Source organism: Brachyistius frenatus, unplaced genomic scaffold (genome assembly GCF_029030835.1).
Source record: "Brachyistius frenatus isolate BFR_SWC_R1_liver_20210118 unplaced genomic scaffold, ASM2903083v1 Contig_123, whole genome shotgun sequence".
Lineage (NCBI taxonomy): Eukaryota > Metazoa > Chordata > Actinopteri > Embiotocidae > Brachyistius > Brachyistius frenatus.
This window is the reverse complement of record NW_027210722.1, coordinates 115,951-141,033: the sequence shown is the minus strand read 5'-3', so window position 1 is coordinate 141,033 and position 25,083 is coordinate 115,951. Positions and strand designations below refer to the sequence as shown.

Here is a 25,083-nt window from a genome sequence, read left to right as displayed (position 1 = left end):
ACCACCCACAAAACATGCACGTTAGGTTAATTGATGATGTTCCTCCCTGTGATGGACTGGCAGGAAGCCTTTCGCCCAAAGTCAGCTGGGATAGGCTACAGCCCCCCCGTGACCCTGTTCAGCAACCAAGCGGGTAAAGATAATGAGCGGATAGACTGTTGGAGGCTTCTCTGTCTGTAAGCTAGCGTTTACTGGTAGTATGTGAGTTGTGAGTTGTAGTGTCGATCGATAGCTTGCGTGTGGCGAGGCGTTAGGGGCACATCTGTTAATTGCAGCTCCAGAAAACAACCCGTGTTACACTCTCCCCCTCTAAACTGCATGAAAGGCAACGATATGTACCTAAAATGGCTTTTTCTTTTTTCTTATAAAATTGGTATCGAAGAGTGTTTTTCAGGAACCAGTGTTGAAGTCAAAAACTTTTTGAACCCCGCCCTTCCCTACACATGGAGCTGTATGGTTCTGGTCCAGGGGTTTGATCCTGTGGAAGATTTTGAACAACTTTTCTGTTTATTTTCTCAGTACAAAAGAACAGCCCTTTTCCTTTCGGCTCTGCGTCAGTCCTTCATTTATGTGTAAAGCCTGCTGGCGGGTCACCGCTCTGACCCTCCGAGGACATGTTGTTGTGTCCTGTGCAGTCCACCGAGTTCCTGCTCGGTATTCAACTGCGGTGAAAAATATTCTGCTGTGATGAAAAATGCAGATCGACATCATCCACAGCGACACGGGAGCGACTTCTCTCCTCAGAGAAAAAGGCTTTCGATAAAGTAGCTGAAACATATTCAGGCGAAATGAGTTCATTTGGGAGTCAGAGGCCTGATGTAAATGCACCACGATGCATCATTCAGAGGACCGTACTGATGGAGCTTAAAGCTCAGACCATGGGAGCTCCGGGGTTGCGTCAGCCAAGTCAGCTGTGTGTGTGTGTGTGTGTGTGTGTGTGTGTGTGTGTGTGTGTGTGTGTGTGTGTGTGTGTGTGTGTGTGTGTGTGTGTGTGTGTGTGTGTGTGTGTGTGTGTGTGTGTGTGTTAGGGGGCCCTCAGAGTGTGTGGGGCTTGCACACCCAGGCAAAGGTGGTTGCATCACCTCCGATCTCCTGTCAACACACACACACACACACACACACACACACACACACACACACACACACACACACACACACACACACACACACACACACACACACAGATGCCTGCGTGTCATTTCGTGGTCTGTGATTCCAACATCCAGACTTGTCGGGCTGTTTGACAAGACTGAGAGCTCATTAGAGGTAAATTAGGCCACCGTAGGCGACGGGGGATCAAGCTTCTCCTCGCGATGTCGGAGTGTCGGAAAACAACACGGAGGGTCGAGCGTGAGGCCCGTCGATCGTAAGGTTTGTGGTTCAATCCCCTCAGGCGGACGTCTTGCATTGCAGCAGTGTGTGTGTGTGTGTGTGTGTGTGTGTGTGTGTGTGTGTGTGTGTGTGTGTGTGTGCGTGCCTGTGTGTCGATGAGTGGCCAGAAATTGTAATGCCCTCTAAACCGTTAAGGCAAAAAAACCAACAAAAAAAACGCTTTACCGTTATTGTTTATTTATTTATTTACGTCAAGTAAAGCTTCAGATGTTTTACTTGCTGCTTAAATCTTCATTTAAATCAGGAAATAAGGTAAATTTGTTGGTTCTAGACTTTATTTTATTCATGCAATGATTTTTTTTTTTGTAGCTGCTTGTGTTCAGATAATGTTGCATTTGAAGAAAGTTTTTTTTTTTTTTGGTTACATTCTACAATCTTGTGATTTTAGAAAATATATTGTTTATTAGCAATTTTTTTTATTCTAGAAAAATGCAGTCTGCATCAGCACAATAAAGAAAATGTAGGTGAGCAGCTCATTCTTGAATCCTCCCCCCACCCCCGCCCCCACCACCCACCCTCATGCGGTTTCTATCTGCGGCGCTCAAGAGTCCCCTCGGTGCCATAAATCAGTACTAACCTGCATTTTAATGGCTGAATTTCACTCTGCACACTCTAAAAGTCACACCGGGATGATTTAACACGGTTTTTTTTTTTGACTGAGGAATTGAACAATTTTAATTTTTTTCTTAAAGTAAGTCAGAATGTCAGGAGGCGTCCTGCCGCTAGACAAATGTTTCTCCTCTGCCATAAATGTTGAAGCGTTTCGTTCATCTTCCTCTGCTCTCGGTCCACATCCCACCATGACCTTCAGCATAATGAGGTCTCGGTATTATTCCATTAATATTGATATCCCTGTCCCAACATCCCCCGTCGGAGAACACGTTGCTAAAACGCTGCTGGATATTATCAACTGAACTCTTCTTTAAAACACTTTGCCTCCAGAAATTGATGCTGTGGCTTGCTTGGGGAATGTTGGGGCCGATCCCTTCTGTTCAGGTCAACCTTCGGTGGTTGCTATTTATAAATATAACTTGTTGGTTGGTAATAAAACCTGGGGCAATTTAGCCAATGGATTATACATGCATTATATATGAAATCTCAGTAGTTTGAGAAACTCATTTAGCTTAAAAATGAACACCAAAGCTTCAAAAGAGAAAAATTCTGACTTGTTACTCACTTATTCATCCGTTCGTTCAGCATTTAGTTGAATACTGAAGAAAGACAAAATACAGATTTATCAGAAAATGACAAAAATGTATTTTGTGTTAAAGTTGCATTGCAGTGAAAGCTATTATTCATTTGTGGTGTTAAAACTTTAATTTGTGTGTCACGAAACATTACAGTCTTTAACTTTTGAAAGAAGGAATAACATTCTTCAAAATATGAAAAATAAAAACCCTTACTTGTGAGCAGACTCATCTAAATATACAGTATCATGCTACCAATTCAAAAACGTTTGTAGTCTCCAGGTCTGAACTGTGAGGCCAATGCCTTAAAGTGCAATACCATTGTGGGCCACTAGGGGATGGCTCCAAAAAACAACAACCTCTATCTCCAATAGACTCCCATTCAAAAAGCATCAAGTTCTCTCCTGAAATACAAAGTCGATAAATGTTTGCCGGCAGAAACAGGAGCTCACTTCAAACTCCGTGTTCTCGTTGGACGAGGCGCTCTGCGCTTCTTTGAAGGACGTCACTAATTCCAGATGTTTTCACCTGTCGCTCTCAATCCTCCTGCCAGCCAGCATCGATAAGGAATCGTTTAAATAGAGAGTCGTCCCCGAGCTCGAAAACCTCTCCTCCAGATTAAACAGCTGTGGCCTTCGTCTCCGTCCGCCCGCTCGCTACCATCAGGAACTCCCCACGAGTCCCCCGAAGATCCCGCAGCTCCCTCCCGCAACTTCTTCCCCTCTTCCCGCTCTTTTCTGCACTTCGTTTGCCGTCTCTCCCGTTTGCCTCATTATTTTTTCTAAATAAACACATCCCGAGCCGTCTCCTCCTTAATTTCAGTCAAGAGCGAGAGACGGGGAGGAGGGGGGAGGGGGAGGAGGGTTAGAGGGGTTCACTGATGTGCTGGCTTACCTTTGCTTTAAAACTTTAATGAGATGCATTGAGGGATGGATGATGGGGTTTACACAGAGAGAGGGAGAGCGGGCGAGAGAGAGAGAGGGAGTGCATTCGTGCGAACCTTCCATCGCTCAGCTGAGCAGAAAATCATTACTGATGGAGCGCCATCTTCAAGGGGTTTCCCCGCCACTGCGATGGAGGAGAGGAGCGTCTGGAAATAGGCGGGGAGAGAGAGAAACGACGTGTGAAGGAATAAAAAGCTCCGGGTGCGTTTCCACATTTTTAGCCGGGCTAGAAGTCTGCGTCAGTCAGCGCGATGTGAAATATCACGACTATTGATATTTAGACGACTGTGAAATGTACACATCCTGATTCTTAGTGACTTCAGTGATCTCCAAACTTATCTTTAAATCTAAAGAAGACTTTAACCACGTCTCCACACTGAATGATTAGCACGATATCTTCTGCTGGGGTTGAGTCAGGAAAAACGAAGTTCAAACTAATTTGTTGGAAGTTATTTCAAGCCCTGTAACCTGAATCTGAACTCGTGATTTCAGATTTGTTATCGAGCGCCTGCTGGCAGATGCATTTTGAACCCCTCGACGCAAACCTTTCTCCTTTCGTTTTGGTCTTCGGTAGCTTTGAGGTCGTTAAAGTGTTCTTCCGTGTCCGTCACGTCGCGTTATGTGTGCGACACAGTTTTGTTTTCCGTCCGGTGACTGCAGATGGAAATAAACCAACAGCTAAAATCTGGAACAAAGCATCGTTTGTGCTGTGGAGATGAATGTATTTTGTACATGGTCCCTCTCGTGAATACATCTAATAAGCTAGACAATGTAGGTTCCCCCACCGAAGCAGTTCAAGAGCGAAATGTAGGTTTTTGTTTACTTCCTGATTAGGTCATTTTTTTCTTGATTTATTTTTTTGCAGATCTAATGTCACTGCATGAATATATCGGTCTGTTCACCCTCCGTAGAGAATCGTTTGCATCCGTTCCATCCTATTGGGTGTAGACCTCTGGTCATTTTGAACCAATCAGCATGCACCAATACCGGCCGACACTCTGCCACCGCTGCAACTACCTACCGTGTCCACCAAAGTGTTTTTCGCTGAGCACAGCGTATTTTTTTTATTTATTGTTTTTAATGAGCAGCTTGACGAGGTGCTGAGCGTTTATTCTGCGCTGAACTTTTTTTCCAATAACAGAAAATTTTAAAATATTAACTCTGTGCCCGTCACTGTCACCAGCCATCCAATCACAGTAAAAGAGGGGCGGGACAAACGCAATTAACCACCAACACGATAGACGATCTGGGTGTTTTATTTTGAAAACTGACTGGATTCTTTGTGTCTGACTTCCTGTCTGCGCAGTCCAGTTTGACCGGTTTGACACCGTCTTTCATCAAAAATTGACTCTGATGTATTTATTAGCAAAGTTGGGCGTCCAACTGCTTCTGGGGCGCCTGCTGACACGTGTTGCATCGCTTCAGGTGGAACAACAAGAATTTTTCAAGAATAAAAGTAATCGGAGCCGGTTCTGGTGGAACAAAGTCTTTATTCCTTATTGTCACGGTATCGACTTATTTCCAGGTCTTTATTAAATCTGTACGACTGAGAAACACTGAAACAAGTTCTTTTGGATAACTTATCGCACTTGAGCCCCACTTTCTCCGTCAGGACATCACACAGTGTCTCCTTTTATATCAAACCCAATATTCTGCCTTTAATGAATGCGTCATCAAGTGGAAATACTCCAGATGACTTCATTTTTACAAAGATTTCATCAACACTCAGCCTGACATATTTGGGGTCCTACTTGAGAGTAAACCTTTATGTTTTTTATCTTTTTGTTCTGTGGGTTTTGAATCGTGTTTTTTGATGCGGTTTGAAATGATCGACCCGCCGACAGAAAGCTGCCAGTTTTGAGGTTAAAAGGAAGCAAACAGCCTTTTCTTCGGGGTTGTTCCATCTGTTTTTGTCGACCCACAAAATGCCTCCACACACTGCTCCCCTGATGGTTGATTAAAAACCAGGTGTTCTCCAATATGCAGCTCCAGATTGAAATTGGATTACAATGAACAGACATCCGTGCTCCAACTTTATATGTAGGTTTAAGACTAAATACCTTAAAGGTCCAATAATGTATACGTTCAGATTTTCATTCCTTGTGTTTTATAAATCTTGGGAAAGTGTCAAACTTCTCAGTCCACTGAGGAAATGTGTTCACCAACAGTTCTGTTTGGGCTTGTTTAAGCCTATGATGTCACAAACGGTCCAACCCTGTCAAGTGGAAGAAAACAACACTGAAATAACTCGTGGAAAAAATTTATTGATTTAGTTTTTCATGAGAGAAGTTGAATGTGTGTCGATGGAGCCGGAGGCTTTTTGGAGCAAACCTCTAGTGGCACTCGGTGGTATTGCAGTTTAAGACACTTCTGCATCGGCCTAATTTTTCAGATCCGGAAGCTACGAACACTTTTATATAAAGTCTGTGCTTCAGACTGAAGATTCGTGACAAAACTAAACTGCTTTTTAACGTCACAGGGAAAAGTTGAGAGTCACCCAATCAAAAGCGAGGGTTGTTGATCTCAATGCACCTTAAAGACACAGACACACAACAGCCTGATATTTCGAGAGCTCCACTGACAAGACAATATATATAATTATAATTAGATGGTTTTTGATGATTAAAACCACAAAAATATATGTTTTTTTCAATTAAGTCAGAAAATAAAGCACAGGAAAATTGCCAAATATGGGACCTTTAACATTTCTATTAACTATTACGGCCGTTACCGTAGCAGCTGAACATCAGCATGATGGTTGAGTATGCTTATATTAGCATTAGCATCACCTCTGTGTACAGTTGCCAAACTCCCATCGAGAACCAAATTGGGCTACTTATTAAGAACAGGATCTTTTTTTTTTTGGAGGAACCCCATCACTTCCAGAGGATGTAAATCAGATGCTCCAAAGTTTGTATACTTCCTCTCAATATCTCAACATCTTCCATATTGCTCCAATACAACCAGTTCAACTCCTGCTGACCCGCCTCGGGCTGCTGTGTTTTCCCGTACGCATGCGAATAATTAAGCATCACTTCCACGGCGGCCGCGCATACATGCTGTTAGCGCCGACGATGATGCTTCATGTTTCAGGTCCCACGGTTACACAGCGTTTCATTACCTTCGAGCGTGAGCTGTAAAACAGCGTTTGCACCTTCAGCAGCAGGAGCACAGATGAGATTTAATGGAAACGCAGCAGGCAGGACTCGCGTGGCCGCGCCGTGGAGCTCCCCTGACACACACCCAAACACATATGCATACAACACAGCCTCATTATATTCTCAGAGAACAAACAAACAGCCTTTTCCAGCTTCTATAGGCGAAATGGGGGGGAAAAAAATGAAAGTTGGAGCGGGCAGCACACAGCCGTGTTCTTCTTCTGCAGCCTGAAATGTAAATTTATTGTAAAAATGTTGACACATTCATACCCCCCTCCTCTTGCCTCTTGATGTAGGGTGAACTACTGAGGAAACTCTTGTGTAACCCTGCATATGCCTTAAACTCACTAGTTTCTGAGGACCTCTATGGATTTGAGGAGAGCAGCAGGTTTACCTCCGAAAACCACGTCATACATACTGATAGAAAAAAAACCCGGCAGCTCAGCTTCTTCTGAAGGCTTCACTGTTCGCTGAACTATATTCTGAGTTAAAAATCGATTTCACACGTTCACTGCTGCCGCCAGTACGGCTTATTGATCTGCAATAACATTGTTATTGTCTTATCATTCTGCCTGATCAAGAACGCAGAACAGCAGAAGTCCCAGGTTCAAGGCGTCAGAACCAAAATTCAAGGCTACATCTAACAATTATTCACATGGCTGAATAACCCGTTGACTTTTTTTCTTGATTAATGAATTGTCTTTTTGGTCAGAAAATAGTGAAATATGTTGGCTAATGATTCCCAATGTTAATGTTACTAATGAAGTGACACATAAGCCAACTCAAAGTGCTGCAACATGCGATTCACATCATCTTTTAATGCTTAAAAAAATGAACAAAAACAACCTCTGCACTTGTATCTCTGCTCAGTATTTCTTTCACTTTTTATTTTTTTTTACACAGTGTAAACCAGCTGAACTGTATTCTGTTGTTAAAAGCGTCCCTCTCCAGACGAACACAGTAAATCTGCACGCATAAAAAATGTCATCCGGTGACATCTGCTGATTACTACACAACCAAATGAGTTTAATTTGAATGTCAGGCTTGCAAGCTGTGAGTCAGAAAATGTGCTCCTGTTCCAGTAAAAATTACAGCGGCTGTTTCATTATTCACCGCCGGAGCTGCTCCAGGATTCCTCTCTCTCTCTCTCTCTCTCATCATCATCATCATCATCATCATCATCACTTGAGTCGCCCGCTGACACAAGAAACTTGTTCAAATTAATTATGTAGCACCTCTGTGTTATAAAAAAAAAAAAAAATGATGACATTTTAAAAGGTTGATAATCCCTTTAAATCGGTGACGCCGAGGGTCGGGGGAACGTCCGTTTCTTTCTGCACTTTGATATTAATTTGAGGTGAAAGCGGTGATGAAGAATGTTTCTGTTCCGATCAGGTAGGACCGTCTTCATCACTCCGGCCGTCTTATAAATGATCGAAATGAATCGCTGCATTGAAACGAGAGCAGTTGGACTGCCGTTTAGGACACCCGTTAGGTGACGACGAGGAAATATTTGGCCGTTTTCGTGATCTTTAAAGTTCCTTACATAGTCATCACGGGCCATTTTGAAGTAAAGACATTTCATTGGACTGTTTTGCTGCAAGAATTCATGGCGCATTCATTTTTTTTTGGTGCCACGTTCTCACCGCCTTTAAACACGTTGCACCTTTGTCCTTCACTGTACCTCAGTCCGGAGACTCTTGAGTCCATGAACGTCTCCGATTCATTCAGCCGGTAGATGTCATGTCGTGCTCACCGACGGATGTCTCCGTCCTGGTTGGAGGAACAGTGGACCGGGCAGGGCTGTACGGCAGCTTGGACTAATCCATTAGCTTCCTAGCATGCTACGTAGCTACATTCATGAACAATACGCAATATAACAATAACGTCAACGCAGATAGACGGTTTGAATAATGGTTAATTTCTTTAATTTGTAGGTATAAAAAAAAAAAAAAAAAAACTGCAGGAAAGAATAAGTGACTTACTACTAGTTGGTAGGAACAACAATAAAACTACTGCTGCAACCAGAAATTGATTAAAATACACATCAAACTCGGTAGATAGCATGAAACACAGTGAACAATCTGTAAGAAGACGCCATGTAAAAGTGTTCCTAGCTTCTGGGTCTGGAAAATGAGGCCGATGCAGAAGTGTCTTAAGCCGCAATACCACCGAGTGCCACTAGAAGTCGGATCCAAAAAGCCTCCATAGACTCCCATTCAACATCTCATAACATTCTCAGTCAATAAAATGTTTCACTGAGACGGTGACTCGGGACGGGAAGGCTGATTGAAGGAGTAATGAGCTGGTAGAAGACAGCTGGCTCCTTCGTCTCCTCCTCCTCCTCCTCCTCCTCCTCCTCACACACGATCCACTTCATTTCCCTCCTCAAAGTTTTACTGTAGCACCCACACGCTTGCCCTCGACTGATTCAATCGACTTCCGACCTCCTCGCTCTCCGCTGGTGATAAACGCCTCCATTTTTCCTTCCCCGTCGCTGCCCTCCACATTTTCTGCTCTTTAGTCAGCTCACCTGCTCGTGTTCTCTTCACGGCGGGAAAGTTTCATTAACCGTCCGCGGCTGTTGGCGCATCTCCAAAGTTCAGTGTGTGACCCATCTCTTTGGTCTTTTGTCAGCTCTGTACTGCTTTCAAATCCCACTTCATTTTTTTTTTTTTTTTTTTTTTTTTACCTCAAGACAGAACTTCTTCCACACATTTTAGGAGATTTTTTTTTGGGGGGGGGAGGAAGGATTTTCATACTAAAATCTTTTAGCCTGGCGGCTGAATAGGAAAACCCTAAAAGTGGTAATTAAAAAAAAAAAAAAAAGGCAGATAATTCAATAAGGAAAAATAATTCTCAGTTGCAGCCTTCGGATAAAGTGTTATAATTCTCTGACCTTTTTTTTTTTTTTTTAGCGTCGCTGTTTTTAACAACCAAATGGTTGCAAAACCAATTTCCATCCGCTGAACGTTGTGTAAATTTGCCGGTGTTAGCGTGCCAACACGCCAAACTGACATCGGTGAAAATAATGAATTAGCTCTCCCACTCCCCCCCCAATTATTATTTTTTTTTTTTAAGATTTAAATTAAAGGAATATGACGACACGAGTGCGTTTGAAAGAATCGATCTTTGATGGTCACATTTCCGTGAAAGCTACCTGCGGTAAATGTAGCGTGGAGAATACAGTCTGAGCCTTTTCCGCTCTTACTGGAAACACTTAACATAATACATGTTATTTTCCGGCTGTGTAGAAGTTGCCGGAGGGCAGCGTAAAAACAAAGATCGAATGTCACCCGCCAAGAATTAAAGCGACGTGGACGATAAAAATTTTTTTTTTTTTTAAATGGATTAAAAACCCTGCGATTGGTCAGTGTCATAGTTTGGACGTGTGCGGGGAACCGATTGAGCGCCGACATGCACAAAAGCCTTCATAAAAGCTTCCTCCGCCGACCTCATCGCTTGAAGCGAGCATTTACTTTTATTTTGAAAGGATTCGTTGACTTCTACGCATTGAACCCAAAGCGGCAACCAGCAGCGACGTCACCCGTCGGTTCGTTAACGGCCGTTATGAAGCCTCCAGTTCAGATTTTGTCCGTCGCCATCTTTGCCAGTTGTTAAATGGCACCCTGTGGAGGCTTTTCGGAGCCGACCTCTAGTGGCACTCGGTGGTATTGCGGCTTAGGGCACTTCTGCATCGGCCTCATTTTTCAGAGCCGGAAGCTGCGAACTCTTTTATATCCAGTCTGTGGTTGCACCAGACACCTCAGGCTGTTCGTGGTCTTGCAGCAGCGTGCTTTCGATCCCTCACTGAGCATGTAAACATGTTCTCGTGCCGTGTTGCGTTCGTGGTTTTCAAGCATTACAGAGAGGAAACATACCAGAAGGAACCCGTTTAGGGTCCAAGTTCATACTGTGATTATAATTGCGTGCAGAATTACTTTCCTCTGATCACACAGCGTGCCCAGAATGTAAAAAAAAAAAAATGTTCATTTTAGAGCACAAACATGACTTCATTTTATTTTTAAAAAAAAATGTTAAAGCCTGAATAGAAAAAAAATACTACAGATACCAACGCGATCTGCTGCACCTCCTGCTCTCCCGTCCCTCCTCTCTCCTGCCTCGGGGGTGTTGCGTCTCCCCGCTCAGGCGTTGGGTGGAATCACTCTCCCTGATGCGACCTTCACCTGAAATTCAGAGTGATGTCAGATTGTGTTTTATTTTATTTTTTTGGGGGGGGTGTTGGAGGTATAGGGAGGTAGGAAGGTAGGGGGGTGAACGACGATGTCGGAGGCTGCCGGCCGACGAGCCGCCGATCATTAGGACCGGAGAACAACCGGTTCCCGTCCCTTCCTCGTCATTGTTTCATGAGTCAGACACGCGCAGCGGCGTAAGTCGCGGCGCTGCCATGTGGGATCTCATTACTCAGCAGCAGCAGCAGGAACCTTTGAGTTTGAAGCGTGGCCTCCGTCACGGTCGGAGCGAAAGGAAGACGCTCGGTGCCAATTCCCGGTCGGCGCGGGACCTTCTGTCATTTTGGAATTGCGAACGGCTTCCGAGCAACGATGAGATGAAGAAAACAGAACCGCTCGCACTCGATAACCGCCGTCGAAGAACGAGCTCGTAGTTTTGATTTCCATCCGATCAAATTTTGCAACAAAAAAACAAAACAAAAAAGCAATTAAATCAATGAACTGTTAGCTTTTGGACGGCCAGCTTTAACGGCAGCGTGCCAGCATTAGCGTTCTTACTACTTTTAGTAGATGCAGGTTTCCGGCAGTTTCGAATGACGATGTTTGAGGAAACACTGGACTCTGAATGAACACCGATATCTGTCCACGTCTGCTGGATACGTTACCTGTTATCTTACACGTCGGCCATGAAACTAACTCTCGTAACTGTGAGGCCAAATCAAGCAGCTTCAGGGTCAGGGAAGTTGCCAAATCCATTTTTTTTTTTATTTTTACTACTTCTGTGTTTTATGTGTCAGAATAACTAATAAATGAACCAAACCAACTTTTCAACCAGTTTTTATATTCAAAGATCCTTATAAAAATTCTGCTCTGTGTTCTCCGCTGCTCTGCTTCATTTAAAGTCGCCCTCGACACCAACGTGTTTTTCTGCAGCTGAATGTTTGAGCTTCACTCTGCGGAATATAAAAAAACAAAAACAGGTGCGGAGTTCAAAACTAGAAGTTCGTTTTCACGTTCAGCAGTTGCAAGTAAGAAAGTTTTGTCTCATTGAAAAAAAAAAAAATCGAATTTGAAGGGGCGGCGCTACGAGCATGATTTGTGACATCACAAGCAAACTGACTTGTGGACACGATGTGGACAAACACTTAGTCTCACACACACACACACACAAACCTACACACCTGCTCCCCTCCGTGCCCGTGATGACCCGTCAACAGACGCTTTCAGAAATACGACTCGCCCGTCTTCGACTGTAACTCAGGCAGAAAGTGCTCCTCGCTGCTGAGCGGCCGTAATCTGTAATCTGTGAGCGTTTTATCTGCTGATTCTCTCTCTCTCTCTCTCTCTCTCTCTCTCTCTCTCTCTCTCTCGTTGGTCGTAAACTTTCCACCGCGGAGGCCAAAACGTTTTTTATCGCAGCGCCTCTCGTCTCCCCCTCCCGACCTTTTTTTTATTTTATTTATTTATTTTTTTTTATTATTTCTTAACATTTCTGTGTTGTTTTCTTTTCTTCTTTCAGGTTTTGTATGCAGAAGAGTGCGAAGCTGGTGCCAGGGGTGACGTTAGACCTCATTGAGAAGTAAGTGGCACTCCTCTCGTTGAATCTCGGGAGGGCTCAGTCTGGAGAGATCATTATCCTGTTTTCTCCTCCTCACTGTCAGCCCCCACCCCTCGCCCCCCACCTCCCCCTCTATTCTCCTCTGTTGTTTCCCCGGCCTGCAGGTATCACTCTCCGCCTTTTGTTTCCTCCCTGGCAGCCACACTCGGCAGCAATTTTGGCAGATTTAAGGCTTCACATTTCTTGAATAAACCTGCGGGTGCCGAGCGGCGGAGCGTCTCTCGCACTCAGGCTCCTCGCTCTCAGATTGATATTAGCGCTCCGTGCGGATGTCATATCCCGAGTTTTAGTAATTTCATAGAACCATCAGGGGGAGCAGCTAACTTAGTTTATAGGCGTCGTAAAGTAAGTTGGTTGAGAGTTGTTTTTGAAGCGGTAAGTATCTCAAAAGTGGAGTTTTCTGTCTCGGCTGAACAGTCGAGGAGACTCAGTTAAGATTTTAAAAAAAAAAAAAAATCTGATTTAAAGACGTAGGAAAATTTGCAGCAGTCTGCGGCTCCCCTCGTCACGTCGCAGCTGGGCAGTTTATTAATAATGATGATAATAATATACTTTTTTTGTAGAGCACCTTTCATACAAGAAATGCAGCTCAAAGTGCTCAAGAAAGTCACATGCAGTGTTTCACAAATAAAGGAACATTTCAAAATATAGGAAATGCAAAGAATTCAAATAGAGTTAAAAAAAAAAATTAATACAGCAATAACGTAAGTAAATAATATTTAAGGCTCTCTCAACAGCCAATCAGCTCGTAGCAAAGTCAGCTGGTCACGTCAGTGGCAGACAGTCTGCTGATGGAGTTTTGGACTGAAGAAAGACAGGATCACTTCTTAAATGTGTTTCAGGAACAGCCGAATTAGCTCCTATAAACAACCAAAGTGTTTCGGAGAGAAACAGGAGATATGGATAAAAAAAAAAAAAAAAACGGCCGTTATGAAGCCGAATGTTCCGATTATTTTTTTTTTGGAAATCTTTTTTTTTTTTTTTTTTATCTGATTTCTCGATATCTTTGTTCACATTTGGAGTGTTTAGTTCATAATTCCTGTTTTCTTTCCATTTCTAGTCGTAGTTTTGCTGATGTTTGTCCTTCTTCCAGCTGTTGGATCAGCTGCAGGTCATATTTAGATAAATAAGATTTCACACTGGCTCATATCTCACTTGTAGAAGAAGTGAAGCATCTACTGATTGTTGGGAGCTGCAGCTGCATTTCTGAGGAGTTTACAGGTTCAGTGTTGACTTGTTTCTACAAGAATAACAGATTATTTATCATTTTAGTGTGTCATCACCTCTCCACGTTCTTTTTTTTGTCACTTTCATATCATCTTAGCTGTTCATCTTTTTGCTTGCTTGCAGTTTTCCTCCGATCTTTTCACTCCTGTTTCTTCTCCTCCCTCAAACACCACCACCACCTCCCCCTTTCTTGGTTGGAGGAGTGTGATGCAGGAAATGTCCTCGTACTGTACAGCAGCAGCTCGAGCTGCACGGCTCCCAAGGCATCATGGGAAACCACCAGAGTGCTGCTGAACACCTTTGAAGAAATAAGCCCCCCCCCTTCCCAGTTGTCTTTCCCCCCTTTTTTTTTGACGACTTTCTTCCTTCTCAGCCGCGCCAACATCCGTCAACGGGGTTTTGACAACACTGAAGCTTCTCGTGTCTTCTTCATCTTCTATCGCTGCTCACCAGAATAATCCTACAGAGAGGAAAAGCGACCCAAATGCTGTGAGGAGAGTCCGCAAACGTCAGGCCGGTTTACGTCAGAGACGGAGAGGAAACATTCGTCCGTGGGGCATCGAGTGAAACGGCGAAAGAGAATCATTCATGATGTGACGGTTCAACAAAAGTTTGGGAGTCACGGCAAAAAAAAAAGAAAAAAAGAAATTCAAAGTCGTTTCTGAGAAAGGCAAATATACATCTAAAGGAGCTCTCGGGTTCAGTTCCACTTCACCGCAGCTTTGATTCCTGTAATGGTCTTTCAGTATGTTCAGTCACGACGAGCCGAGAAAAAAAAAAAAAAAAAAAACAACTTCGAGGCTGCAGCGCGAAGCAGTCGTACGCGGGGCGAAGCAGTCGTACGCGGTGCGAAGCAGTCGTACGCGGGGCGAAGCAGTCGTACGCGGGCCGCCGCCCGTCTGCCTCCGACATGCAGGGACGTACGCTGACGGAGAGACGAAGAGACGTCACGTTAAACGCTGAGCTTTTATTTATCAGAACACCGGCTCCACTTTGATTTGAGATTTGAAAGAAAACTGAAAAACAGCGACGAAATATCAAATTCATGAGATACAAGAGCTGGACGTGACGTACAACCGTGGCAATAATAAAATTAAACTTTTAAAAATGCGATAAATCAAGAGGTCTCCAACCTGTAGATCTCGATCCGGCTCTTGAGTAGCTCGCGGTGCTTCCCACACGTGCATACATTTATTTTATTTTTACGTTTGAACGCGATGGATTAACGAGTGGACAATCTTCCCCTCGCTCCCTCCACCTGTGGCTGCTCAGTGCAGCAGAGGTGGAGCTCCGCCCACAGTGAGACACACAGAGATCAGAGGACACAAACACATCAGAGACTCTCACACTTAGCTGGAAAACAAACGGCTGCTCAGAAATGATGTAAATGACATAACTACAATATCCTCAGCTGGACTGCAAAAGCGCTTGGGGGTGGGGGGGTTGGGGGGCGGAGCTATAAAACTGTCTGTCTCTTAGCCCATGAGAGATCAAAGTTACAGCTGAAGGCAGCAACTTTTCAAATTAAAAGCCCTCAAGTTTTACACAGAGTCTAGACATATACACGGTTCTGACTTAGACTTAGTGTTTCTTTAAGGGTCCCAATCAAAGGGAAACACTGGATTTTATTGGTTAAATCCTATATTAGAGGCCTTTATTTGACGCTTTTCAAACCAGTAGTTTCGGGAACATCTGTGTAATTGTAGATAAAAAATTTTTTTTTTAAAATACCCTCAATTGAAAACATAAAAAAAGGCAAACATAAAAAAACATGCTCATGCTGTGGAATTTTGGTTGTTGTGGTGTGAGTATCAGTTCATTATTGTTCACATAAAAGAAGCTTATTCAGCTGTTTTGGGAAGAGCTCAGCTATGTGAATAAATGTTACTGAACATGAGGAGCTCTCGGACACTTTTATTTTGTCAAAGTAGGGAAAAAAAAAAAAAAAAGGTTGGACACTCCTGCAATAAATGAATGTTAAATTAAAATTGTAAAATCTACTTCACTAAAAATCCACCATCGTTTGATAGAGACCTTTTTTTGGCTCCTCGATGGCCGAGTTGCTGTTTCGGTCGGTTGCATGTCCTGCGTGTTGCAGCGAGGGGTTTAAATGCTGAGTCAGCTGATGCCCATTGCAGTTTAAATAATGGATCATCTCAGAGCTCATAAAAGAAAAATGGCAATAAACCGATTTTCCGTGTCACCTCTCCGCTGTGTGGAGCTGCACCGGCGTTTCAACCACAGTCATGCATCAGAGTCAGACACCTGTCAGAGGACACCTTGTCCAGACAGGAAGTCACTCGGAAACAGCGGCTTTCAGAATAAAAGTTCACACTCTTCAATAACTTTGAAAATGTTTTTAGAGCTGCTCTAATCCTTCATACAAGCATTCAAATGACAGTTTATAATGTGTGAATGTTGCCGCATTGAGGACCAACACCCGCCACTGCAGCTGCTCTCAGCTTTATGCAGCGTTTTGGACTCTTTCAGCTAATTGTTTTGGTTTTCTGGCCCACAAACTACTATGAAGACACCTTCTGGAGTTTTCTTATGTAAGTTACACAACATGAAAATAACCCGCAGGTCCCCAGCTGCCGTAGGAACAAAAAGGAGAATATTTAATAAATTTGTTAAAAATATATTTCCCCCAAAAATAAAGTAGAAGAAACTTAAATGACTTCAGGGTGAACAAAAGACAAAACAACAAACAAATAGTTTAATCTGTATGAAAATAACTTCAGTAACCTAAACTGAAACCAATAAATAAAACACAAAGTCAATGTTCCGCATTTATATCACTTATTGGTCTCAAAGCTCTTTACAATTCGGCATGTGGACGCGAGGAACCGATTATCGAACCAGCAACCTTCAAGTTAATGGAAAACCAGCTCCACCGTCTGAACCACAGTCTTTCTTTCTCTTCTTTCTTTTTTATTTTGCACAAAATTTACAGAGATAAATAAATGACATACAGTGCAGGGAGAGATAATATAATAGACTTACTTGAAGCCTACAACTAGATCACGTTAAAATTATAGAAAAACATCAAGTTTACATACAGAAAAAGTATTCATTAAAAATAATGAAAACCAAATGTATATGACAACAACAGTAGAAACAACAATGTCAGAATAAAAGCAAAGAACATTTGATTATAGTGATGGATGAGAGCGGCTTACCCTCCCTAATTAACAAAAAACAGGAGAAAAGTGGAAGAGAAGAGACGCCATCTTTGCTTCTTATAACAACAGATATCATCAGACGGGAGCCCAAATCACATACGTGCACCTCAAATCCAGACTTCACCAACGAAGGGAGGAAGAGACACGTCGTTACGTAACAAAAATAATAATCCCATGACCACAAAAGCCATCTTTATAGTCAGTAAAGCTCATTGAGAACATCTTGTTTGCTGTATCACGTTTTTTTTTTTTTTTTAATTTTCATGCCATGATTGAACAGCAGAATATATATATATATTTTTTTTTTATCTTTACAGTATAATTCTGACAGTTAGACCTGATACGTTATTTGTAGCTATACTGTAGCGCTACTCAGACAGCGATGATAGTTACTCGTCAGCTGTATCCTAGCAACAGCATCACTTAAATCACACTTTTTTTTATTTGGAGGCTTCAACAGAGAGAGCGAGAAGCAGGACGGCTGGCTGTTGTGATTCTCGAACCGTCTTCAGAGCAGCTTTTTTTTTAATTATTATTATTATTATTATTATTATTTTCCGCCACGGTCTCCTGTTGCACACGTGAGTTAACGGCTAACTCGTATCGTCGCCTTTTAAAAGGTCACGCGGTGGAAAAACAATCCGCGGACGCTGAAATGTCACAAACATTCGATGTCGCGTTTGCGTATTAATTCGATGATTTTTATTTTTATTTATTTTATTTTTTCTCTCGTCTCGGCTCCATCTGTTGCTCCCTTCTGTCTCTGCTTCTTCCCACATGCGTCCAACACACATTCTGGCCCGGTGCGGTCACAATACTGCTTTTTACATAAGAGGGAGTCACGAAGCGCGGCGCGTGTGCACTTTCACCCTCTCTCCCTCTCTCTCTCTCTCTCTCTCTCTCTCAGGGTTTCCCCTTCGCGCTGCGGTTGATCTTTTTTATCTCCGACCGGGTCGACTCGAGTGTCGCAGGGTAGCGTTGACCCGCCTCCCCCCGGCGGCAGACACCGCGTGGAGGGGGAAAGGCGGGGGGAGACTCTCGCATCGCTGTAGCGGCAGCAGTCAGAGTACAGAGGAGATGCGTTATTGATCCTGAAGGACTTAATGCTGAGTCAGCAGCTGCCCTCGAGGTGGAGGGGAGATACGCCTTTTTACTCTTAAGAGCAACAGTTTGCCCTCTAATACAAGCCTCTCTGGCCCTGTCCACATCCAGTGTCTTGTCGCTTATATTGTGTTGTTGTTGTTTTTTTGACCCAGCTGAGGTTTGACCTGGAATTATGATTTCAGTACCTTCGAATGGTGTCAAACTGGAGACGAGTATTTGACCAATAACAGAAAAGCTATTTGCCCCGTAGTTGGTCACACTGCAGCCAGTTATATGAGGTCATAAGGACATTGCCTGCTCCATGTCCTGTGCAGCAGAAAGCAGCTGGCCTGCAGAGCGGCACTGACGTGTCTCATGACCAGCTGAAAACTCCGGGCGCTCTTCTTAAAACGCCCAGCAGGGAGCGCTTTAGAGGTGCAGCATTTTTTGGTTGCTGCGATACTGAATATCCACGGAAGTAATGGTTAGTTAGTTTTCCGGCGGTCCATCTGAACATAATCCCGTCGTTAATTAGAAAACAATCTTAAAAAAAAGACCTGTTTTTGGATGCGTGTCTGTTTGATTGACAGGCCTGTGGTGCAGTCAGGTTACAGCTATCGGTGGGCGGGACGTTAGTGTCGTCCGGTTTCCAATCAGATCAGTCACATCCACCGCTAGCTCCTCCCCCAGCTCGTCCAAATATGGTCACTTCCTGCTCCAAACCTCTCCGAACTAGCGAGATGGTGACGGACAAAATCTGAACTGGAGGCTTCATAACGGCCGTTCACAAACCAACAGGTGACGTCACTGTTTGGTTGCAGCTTTGTCTGACCGGAGGAATTCAGCTGCCTGAAGTGTTTTCTTCCCATTTTTTCACAACAATGTCATCACAAACATTTTGTGTCCGACCTGGTTTTATAATCACGAGTCGGCACGGTGTAGCACAGCCAGGAGCACGAGTGTCTTTGTCTTACAATAAATATAGTTTAACAATCAAAAAAAACGAATTGAATAACACTATAAATTAATAAATAACTTACTGAGTGGTTATCACTTAGAAACACTAAGTCTAGCTGGCATGTAAGTTATTCAGAGCCGCTACCAAACAGCTTATAAAGACGGTGCGTGAACTCTTCCTGACCTCCAGCTCCCCTCTCCACCTCTAAGTGACAGATAATGCCAGCCGGGGAGCTCCTGGCAGGTACAAGCCGGCGGTAGAACTACAAGAGCTCGGCCAGCTCCTGAGCACTTTGAGCGCTTGCCAAAAGGTGTTTGGCTTGCCAAAAGGTGTTTGGCAAGTCAGCAGCAAGGATGCGCACTCAGCAGTTCATATCCTCGCTCAGGATCCAGTGTCATATATTTGAGGAGGCAAAAAGACGGATGAACAGATAGACGGATGAACCGCCGAACGGGCTGGAAAAATGTCCTCTGAGCTCTTAACGGCGGTGTCCTACTCTTTTCCTACTTCTTTCAGAAGTTCTAGTCCTTATGGATCTTTGTTATTACGTTCTACTGTATATTACATTATTAATTTGTTAATCAATAATGTAGGATGGTAATGGTTGGGACTTCAGGACAAGATGAACTTCAAAAGTTGTTTCTGGGCATTAAACTACAACAAATGTTTATTTTCCACAGAGGGAAATCTCTGTTTTGTTCTAACTGGTTTGTTTTTTTTCTTTTCTATTTTTTGTATTTCAATTCTTTTTTAGATATATTTTTTGAATATTTTGAAATAACACGTCACCGTCCAGCAAAACACTACGGTGGTTCTGACTTGATCTGATTGTAAACCCGACGATACTACGTCCCGCCCACCGGTAGCTGTAACCTGACTGCACCACAGGCCTGTCAATCAAACAGACACGCCCCACAAAAACATGTCTTTTTGAAGCGTATTTTCTAATTAATTAGAGAGGGATTATTTTCAGATAGACCACCAGAAAACTCGTAAGAGACTTTAGTGATTGTCACCATAAGAACCTACGGGAAAAAAATTCTTGACTTTGTATTTCATGAGAGAAGTTGAATGGGAGTCAATGGAGCCGGGGCTTTTTGAGGCCAACCTCCAGTGGCACTCGGTGGTATTGCAGCTTAAAGCACTTCTGCATCGGCCTCATTTTTTAAACCCGGGAAGCTACGAACACTTTTATACACACTCTGATTCTTGTGTTACATTTTCAAGACCTGTCAATCATCTGTTATACATTAAATGACAGCTTTTTTTTATTCAACAAGTCATACCAAGCCTCGATTATCTATTCACCTTTATTCAATAGTACATTATGAAAGAAGCTCGAAGCAGCTGTGGTGGTTTCAGTTGTTTTGAGCTCAGTTTGAGTTTATTATTTCATTATCTCAGGATTAAACAATTGTTGTCTCCTGATGATGAGTTAATTATCTTGTTGTCTCACGGGAACCAAAAAAACGCAGCCTAATTGGGCTCCAACATGCTGACACAGCAGAAACAGTGAACAGCAGTTTCTATTTAACTTTTGTTAACGTTAACATCCGAAACAAATTTGTTTCTTTTGTCTTTTTTAGATCAGATTTCATGCGAGTTAACCTGTTGATTTAAATTAACACTTTTTTTTTTTACATAAAATGCAACAATGATTTATTCTTTGACCGAAGAATTTAAATTTCACGGTGAATTTATTTCAAACATATATTTGGCATTGTTTATTCTAATATTGATAATGTTGGTAATAACAACAATAAATTCTGGTTGCACTGACCTATATTCTGACACCTGCCAGTACTCGTGCTCTCTTTCCCCTGATTTTAAGGTAACACAGTCGTGTCTTGGCTGCGGTTTCTCGCTCATTTTTCCTTTTCCTCGACATTTTGTTCATTAGTTTAAAGTGAATTCTTTTACTCAGATGCGAATGTCTCACTTGTTCACATCGACTGTAATCTGTCTGATTCACCTTTTTCTACACCGTGTTCATTAACAGGGAGATGGCTCGGCGTTGTAAAGGTGATTTTCTTGTTGTTTTTGTTTAAGTCTCCATAAAGCAGTTAAAGGATGCCGTATTTGAAAAGTCGGTGCACCCAAAGTGTGCCGACTCAATCAGCCGCGTGGGGAGGAGATGCCACACAGGTGGTTGACAGGAAAATGGCTGGTTGTTGGTTGTGATGCTCGACTTCAGATCTCCACCTCTGAAAAAAAAAAAAAAAAAGGAGGTGGAGTTTGCAGCTCTTTGGCGCTCTCTGCTTTCGTGAGTTGTCAGTTTCTGAGGCGAAAGGCTAAAAAAAAATTGCATTGCTCTTTTTTTCAATCCTGATTTTTAATATTGTGTTTTATAATATATCTCATAATGTTGTAATTATGACGCTCGTGCCGAGCAGCTGCTGACTTTGTCCTCCGAGTAGAGTCGCGGTGAGCGTCGCTGACGGCGGGTCGTCTGTGTCGTTGCAGGATCCCCGGCAGGCTCAACGACAGACGCACGCCGCTCGGAGAGCTCAACTGGATCTTCACCGCCATCACGGACACCATCGCCTGGAACGTGCTGCCCAGAGGTGAGGCGCCGCACGCACGGAGAACGCAGACCTCTTTGCGTCAGTCAAACGATGAAACTGGGGAACACGTGCGTCTGCGAAGCGCTCTCCCGAACAGCGAGTACCCACCTTAGCAACTGTAACTATGCACAGGAGGTCTGTCGCGCTCTGAACTTCCGACACGCGTTTAAAGTTCGCGCCGTTGTGAACGAGCCATACGTTGTACATAAAGAGGTTTGTGGTGGTGGATTGTCTTTTTTTTTTTTTAAGCGTAAGAAACAGATTGAAGAGTGTGTTTTTTCTGCTGTAACGTAAAAACTAAAAAAAAAAAAAAAAAAAAAAATGCACCCTGTAACCGCCGCCACATTTCTCCCCCAACCCAACTCGGTCAGTCCCACTTCTAAAAACCTTTTCTCCTTCTCAAAAGTAGAACATGAACAATACGAGGATGGACTGATAAGTTCAGAGACTGCTCCTGTTGTGCGCAAACGATGCGACCCTCTGAGGCGCCTGAGCGTTGTTAGCTGTTTGTTCGTGTGAGCTTTAGCTGCGAGCCGTTATCGCCCAAAAGGACTCTTTTAATTGCTTCTCATTTCAAACAGAGGCAGCTCGGAGCTCGAGATGGCATCATATTCCTTCTCTGCTACATCTGTCACTGTAAACAGCATTTACCGCTGTTATTAAATGAAAAGTGCCAGTTACTCTAAAGGTGGACGGAGTCCAGCAAACAGTCATTTACACACCGGTTTGGGACACCCGCGGGACCTGTTGTAGCAACGATGCAGCGTTTCCAGATGGAGGGATTACTTTTGTAAGAACGGATATAAAAAATAAAAAAAAACTGACTGAAAGCATATAAACAAGATCTTATATTCATCTTTTTAAACTGAAATGATCTTTTTAATGAAGGTGAAGGGAAGACAAGCTCACTCAGACGTGCGAGGCCCACTGAAATTTTTATTTGGACATGTCTGGATAAAGATGAAAAATGAAACGAGCGGTGTGTTGCAGCTCTCGGGGAGCCTAAATTAGGGCACCTAATAATAATAATTAAAAAAAACAAAAAAAAAAACAACCTGTACAATAGTGAGGCCTCAGCAATACCAAAACATTCAGGGCATCTCCAAGTGGCTGAAAACATAGAAGATGTTGATGCAAGATGCCAGAAGTGCAGTACGTGCAGTACGTGCAGGTCGGCTCCTCAAATTGAGATTAACTGTGTTTGGAGTGTCTCGCTCAGTTAATTGGAGACATCGCTTAAACCATAATTGTGTAGCACACAAACACACAACTGCGACTACACACACGCTTTTCTGACACGTACTAAAGTTTTGCATGCATCACCACACAGATTCTGTCATCACCCACCTGTATGCAACACACACACACACACACACACACACACACACACACACACACACACACACACACACACACACACACACACACACACACACACACAACACACACACTCACACTCACAGACTCCCACGAGACAAACTGTATCCCAGCTAGAATAGCAATTGTGACAACGCTGATGGCTGCCAAAGCCTTTTAAACCACCAGGGCTGCGATGTTAATAAAGCAACCCACATCAGAGAGAATCCCTGTAATGAAGGCACCGCACACCTAATCCAGATCACACACACACACACACACATACACACACACACACGCACACACACACACACACTCCCAACATTTAAACAGCCCAGACAGTCTGTCATAAAACATCCCAGACACGCAAACACAGGACTCATAATCACAAGGCGAGAGATCAGCGTTGAATCATCCCGCTCCAATTAAAGTGAATTAGTGAATGCATTAATGAGCTGATGAAAATGTGACTGCGACACATCGTTTAAATCTGCATTTCTCTGTCCTCTGTACCAGCGGCGGCCGGTGATTCAACTTTTTTGTGAGGGCGGGGGGGGTGACAAACTGCAGCCGGACTTCGGCTGTGTGTAGCTGGCCCCGACGTGTGCACACAGCCGGTGTCTGTTAGAAGCCTTCGCCAACGCGGACATCGACACAGTTACTCGAATGAGACTCGTCAAAACCCGGACGCTCGTTTCAGCCGAGTACTCGTCCCATCTCTAGAAATAACAGAATTTTCCGCAGTGCCGCTTGAGGTTTCTGCCTGCCGGTCAGATAGCGAAGAAGCAGGAGTAACCGTGCGATTACGTAATGGCGGATGATTAAAAAAAAAAAAAAACAAAAAAAAAGATACCGATTGGCTGCCAATAAAGGAGGCAGGGTCTGAAAATCTGAAACAACCAATAGAAGAGCAGCCTCGGGTTTCTGTGGTTTATAAAAGTTGAAGGACTTCATTCACTCTCATTTGGCCGGCGCCAGGATGCAGATGTATTTACACAGAAAGCAACTAAATACAGTTTGGAAGCAGTTTTTATTGAATGCTCACAGGCGCTGACGGACTACCAGGTGACTTTTACCAGCAAACTATTATTATATCATTCAATTAGTCTTTTTTTTTTTTTTTTTCTGTCAGAAGCAGCGCTCCGCATTAACAACCCTCCGCTGCTCGAGACTCTGCTACGTCAATTTTTTTTTTTCTCCAAAGTGGCCTTTTTTGCTTTAATGAAACAGATTTTTTTTTTTTCATTCTGCGCTACATTTTCCTCACTTGTAATCTAATAGTGATAATACATTTGATTTGTATAGCGCTTTTTAAGATACTCAAAGACATTTTACAGGTTAAAATGATCAAAACACATTGAGTTAAAATCACACAACAATTACATAAAAAAAAATCCGCTGATAACAGTAAAAACAATATGAATCACACATTAAAAGCAGCTTTTCAGTCGTGATTTTTCTTTTTGTCGATTTAATTCCCTCTTCTGTCCCCGAACCTGATGAATTAAATCGCTTTTCCTCACCCTCTTCCTCTGACTCCAGACCTGTTCCAGAAGTTGTTTCGTCAGGACCTGCTGGTGGCCAGCTTGTTCCGCAACTTCCTGTTAGCGGAGAGGATAATGAGGTCGTACAACTGCACGCCGGTCAGCAGCCCCCGCCTGCCCCCGACGTACATGCACGCCATGTGGTAAGACGCACACGCACACACACACACACACACGCGCGCGCGCACACACACACACACGTGCACACAGATGTCTTTGGTTTAGTAAAGCAAGAGGAAGAGTCATCCTCAAGGCTTTTGCTGTTATGAGTTTGTGTACTAAAGAAAAACTGAACTAGAACAGTTTTCTCATCTTTATAACAGCCAGTAAACGTGCGCTTTGTGTTTTTGTGACCATTTAGTTTGTTAAATTGTCTTTTCCCGCTGAGATAATTCGAGTAGTTTTTAGTTTCCCTGTTGGAGAGTTTACCGAGCTCAAAGGATTTTAGCTTCATCTCGGTGCTTTCAGTTTTGAGTTATTAGCTTTACTGATGCTAATACTGCGCTAACGGCGGCTAGAAGCTCCTCTTTTCGCCCGCTGCAGTTAAAACTCAGACTTGCCTTCGCCGTCGGTTGACATTGGTTTCCTTTGGAAGCTGCAGCTTAGAGATACCGATACTGGGATCTGATGAAACCAGACGACCTGAGGACCGACCAGGTCCGGCTAGTTTGTCGGGA

General features: G+C 43.4%; 1 protein-coding gene across 2 annotated transcripts in view; it reads left to right on the top strand.

Moving 5' to 3' along the window:
- Positions 1 to 25,083, top strand: part of rptor (regulatory associated protein of MTOR, complex 1) — a 163,326-nt gene that overhangs the window by 76,570 nt on the left and 61,673 nt on the right. For both annotated transcript variants that reach the window (XM_069713877.1, XM_069713876.1), the window contains exons 8-10: positions 12,394 to 12,453; positions 21,406 to 21,506; positions 24,405 to 24,549. In XM_069713877.1, the coding sequence (XP_069569978.1) occupies positions 12,394 to 12,453; positions 21,406 to 21,506; positions 24,405 to 24,549 (306 nt within the window). The remainder of the gene's footprint in view (positions 1 to 12,393; positions 12,454 to 21,405; positions 21,507 to 24,404; positions 24,550 to 25,083) is intronic.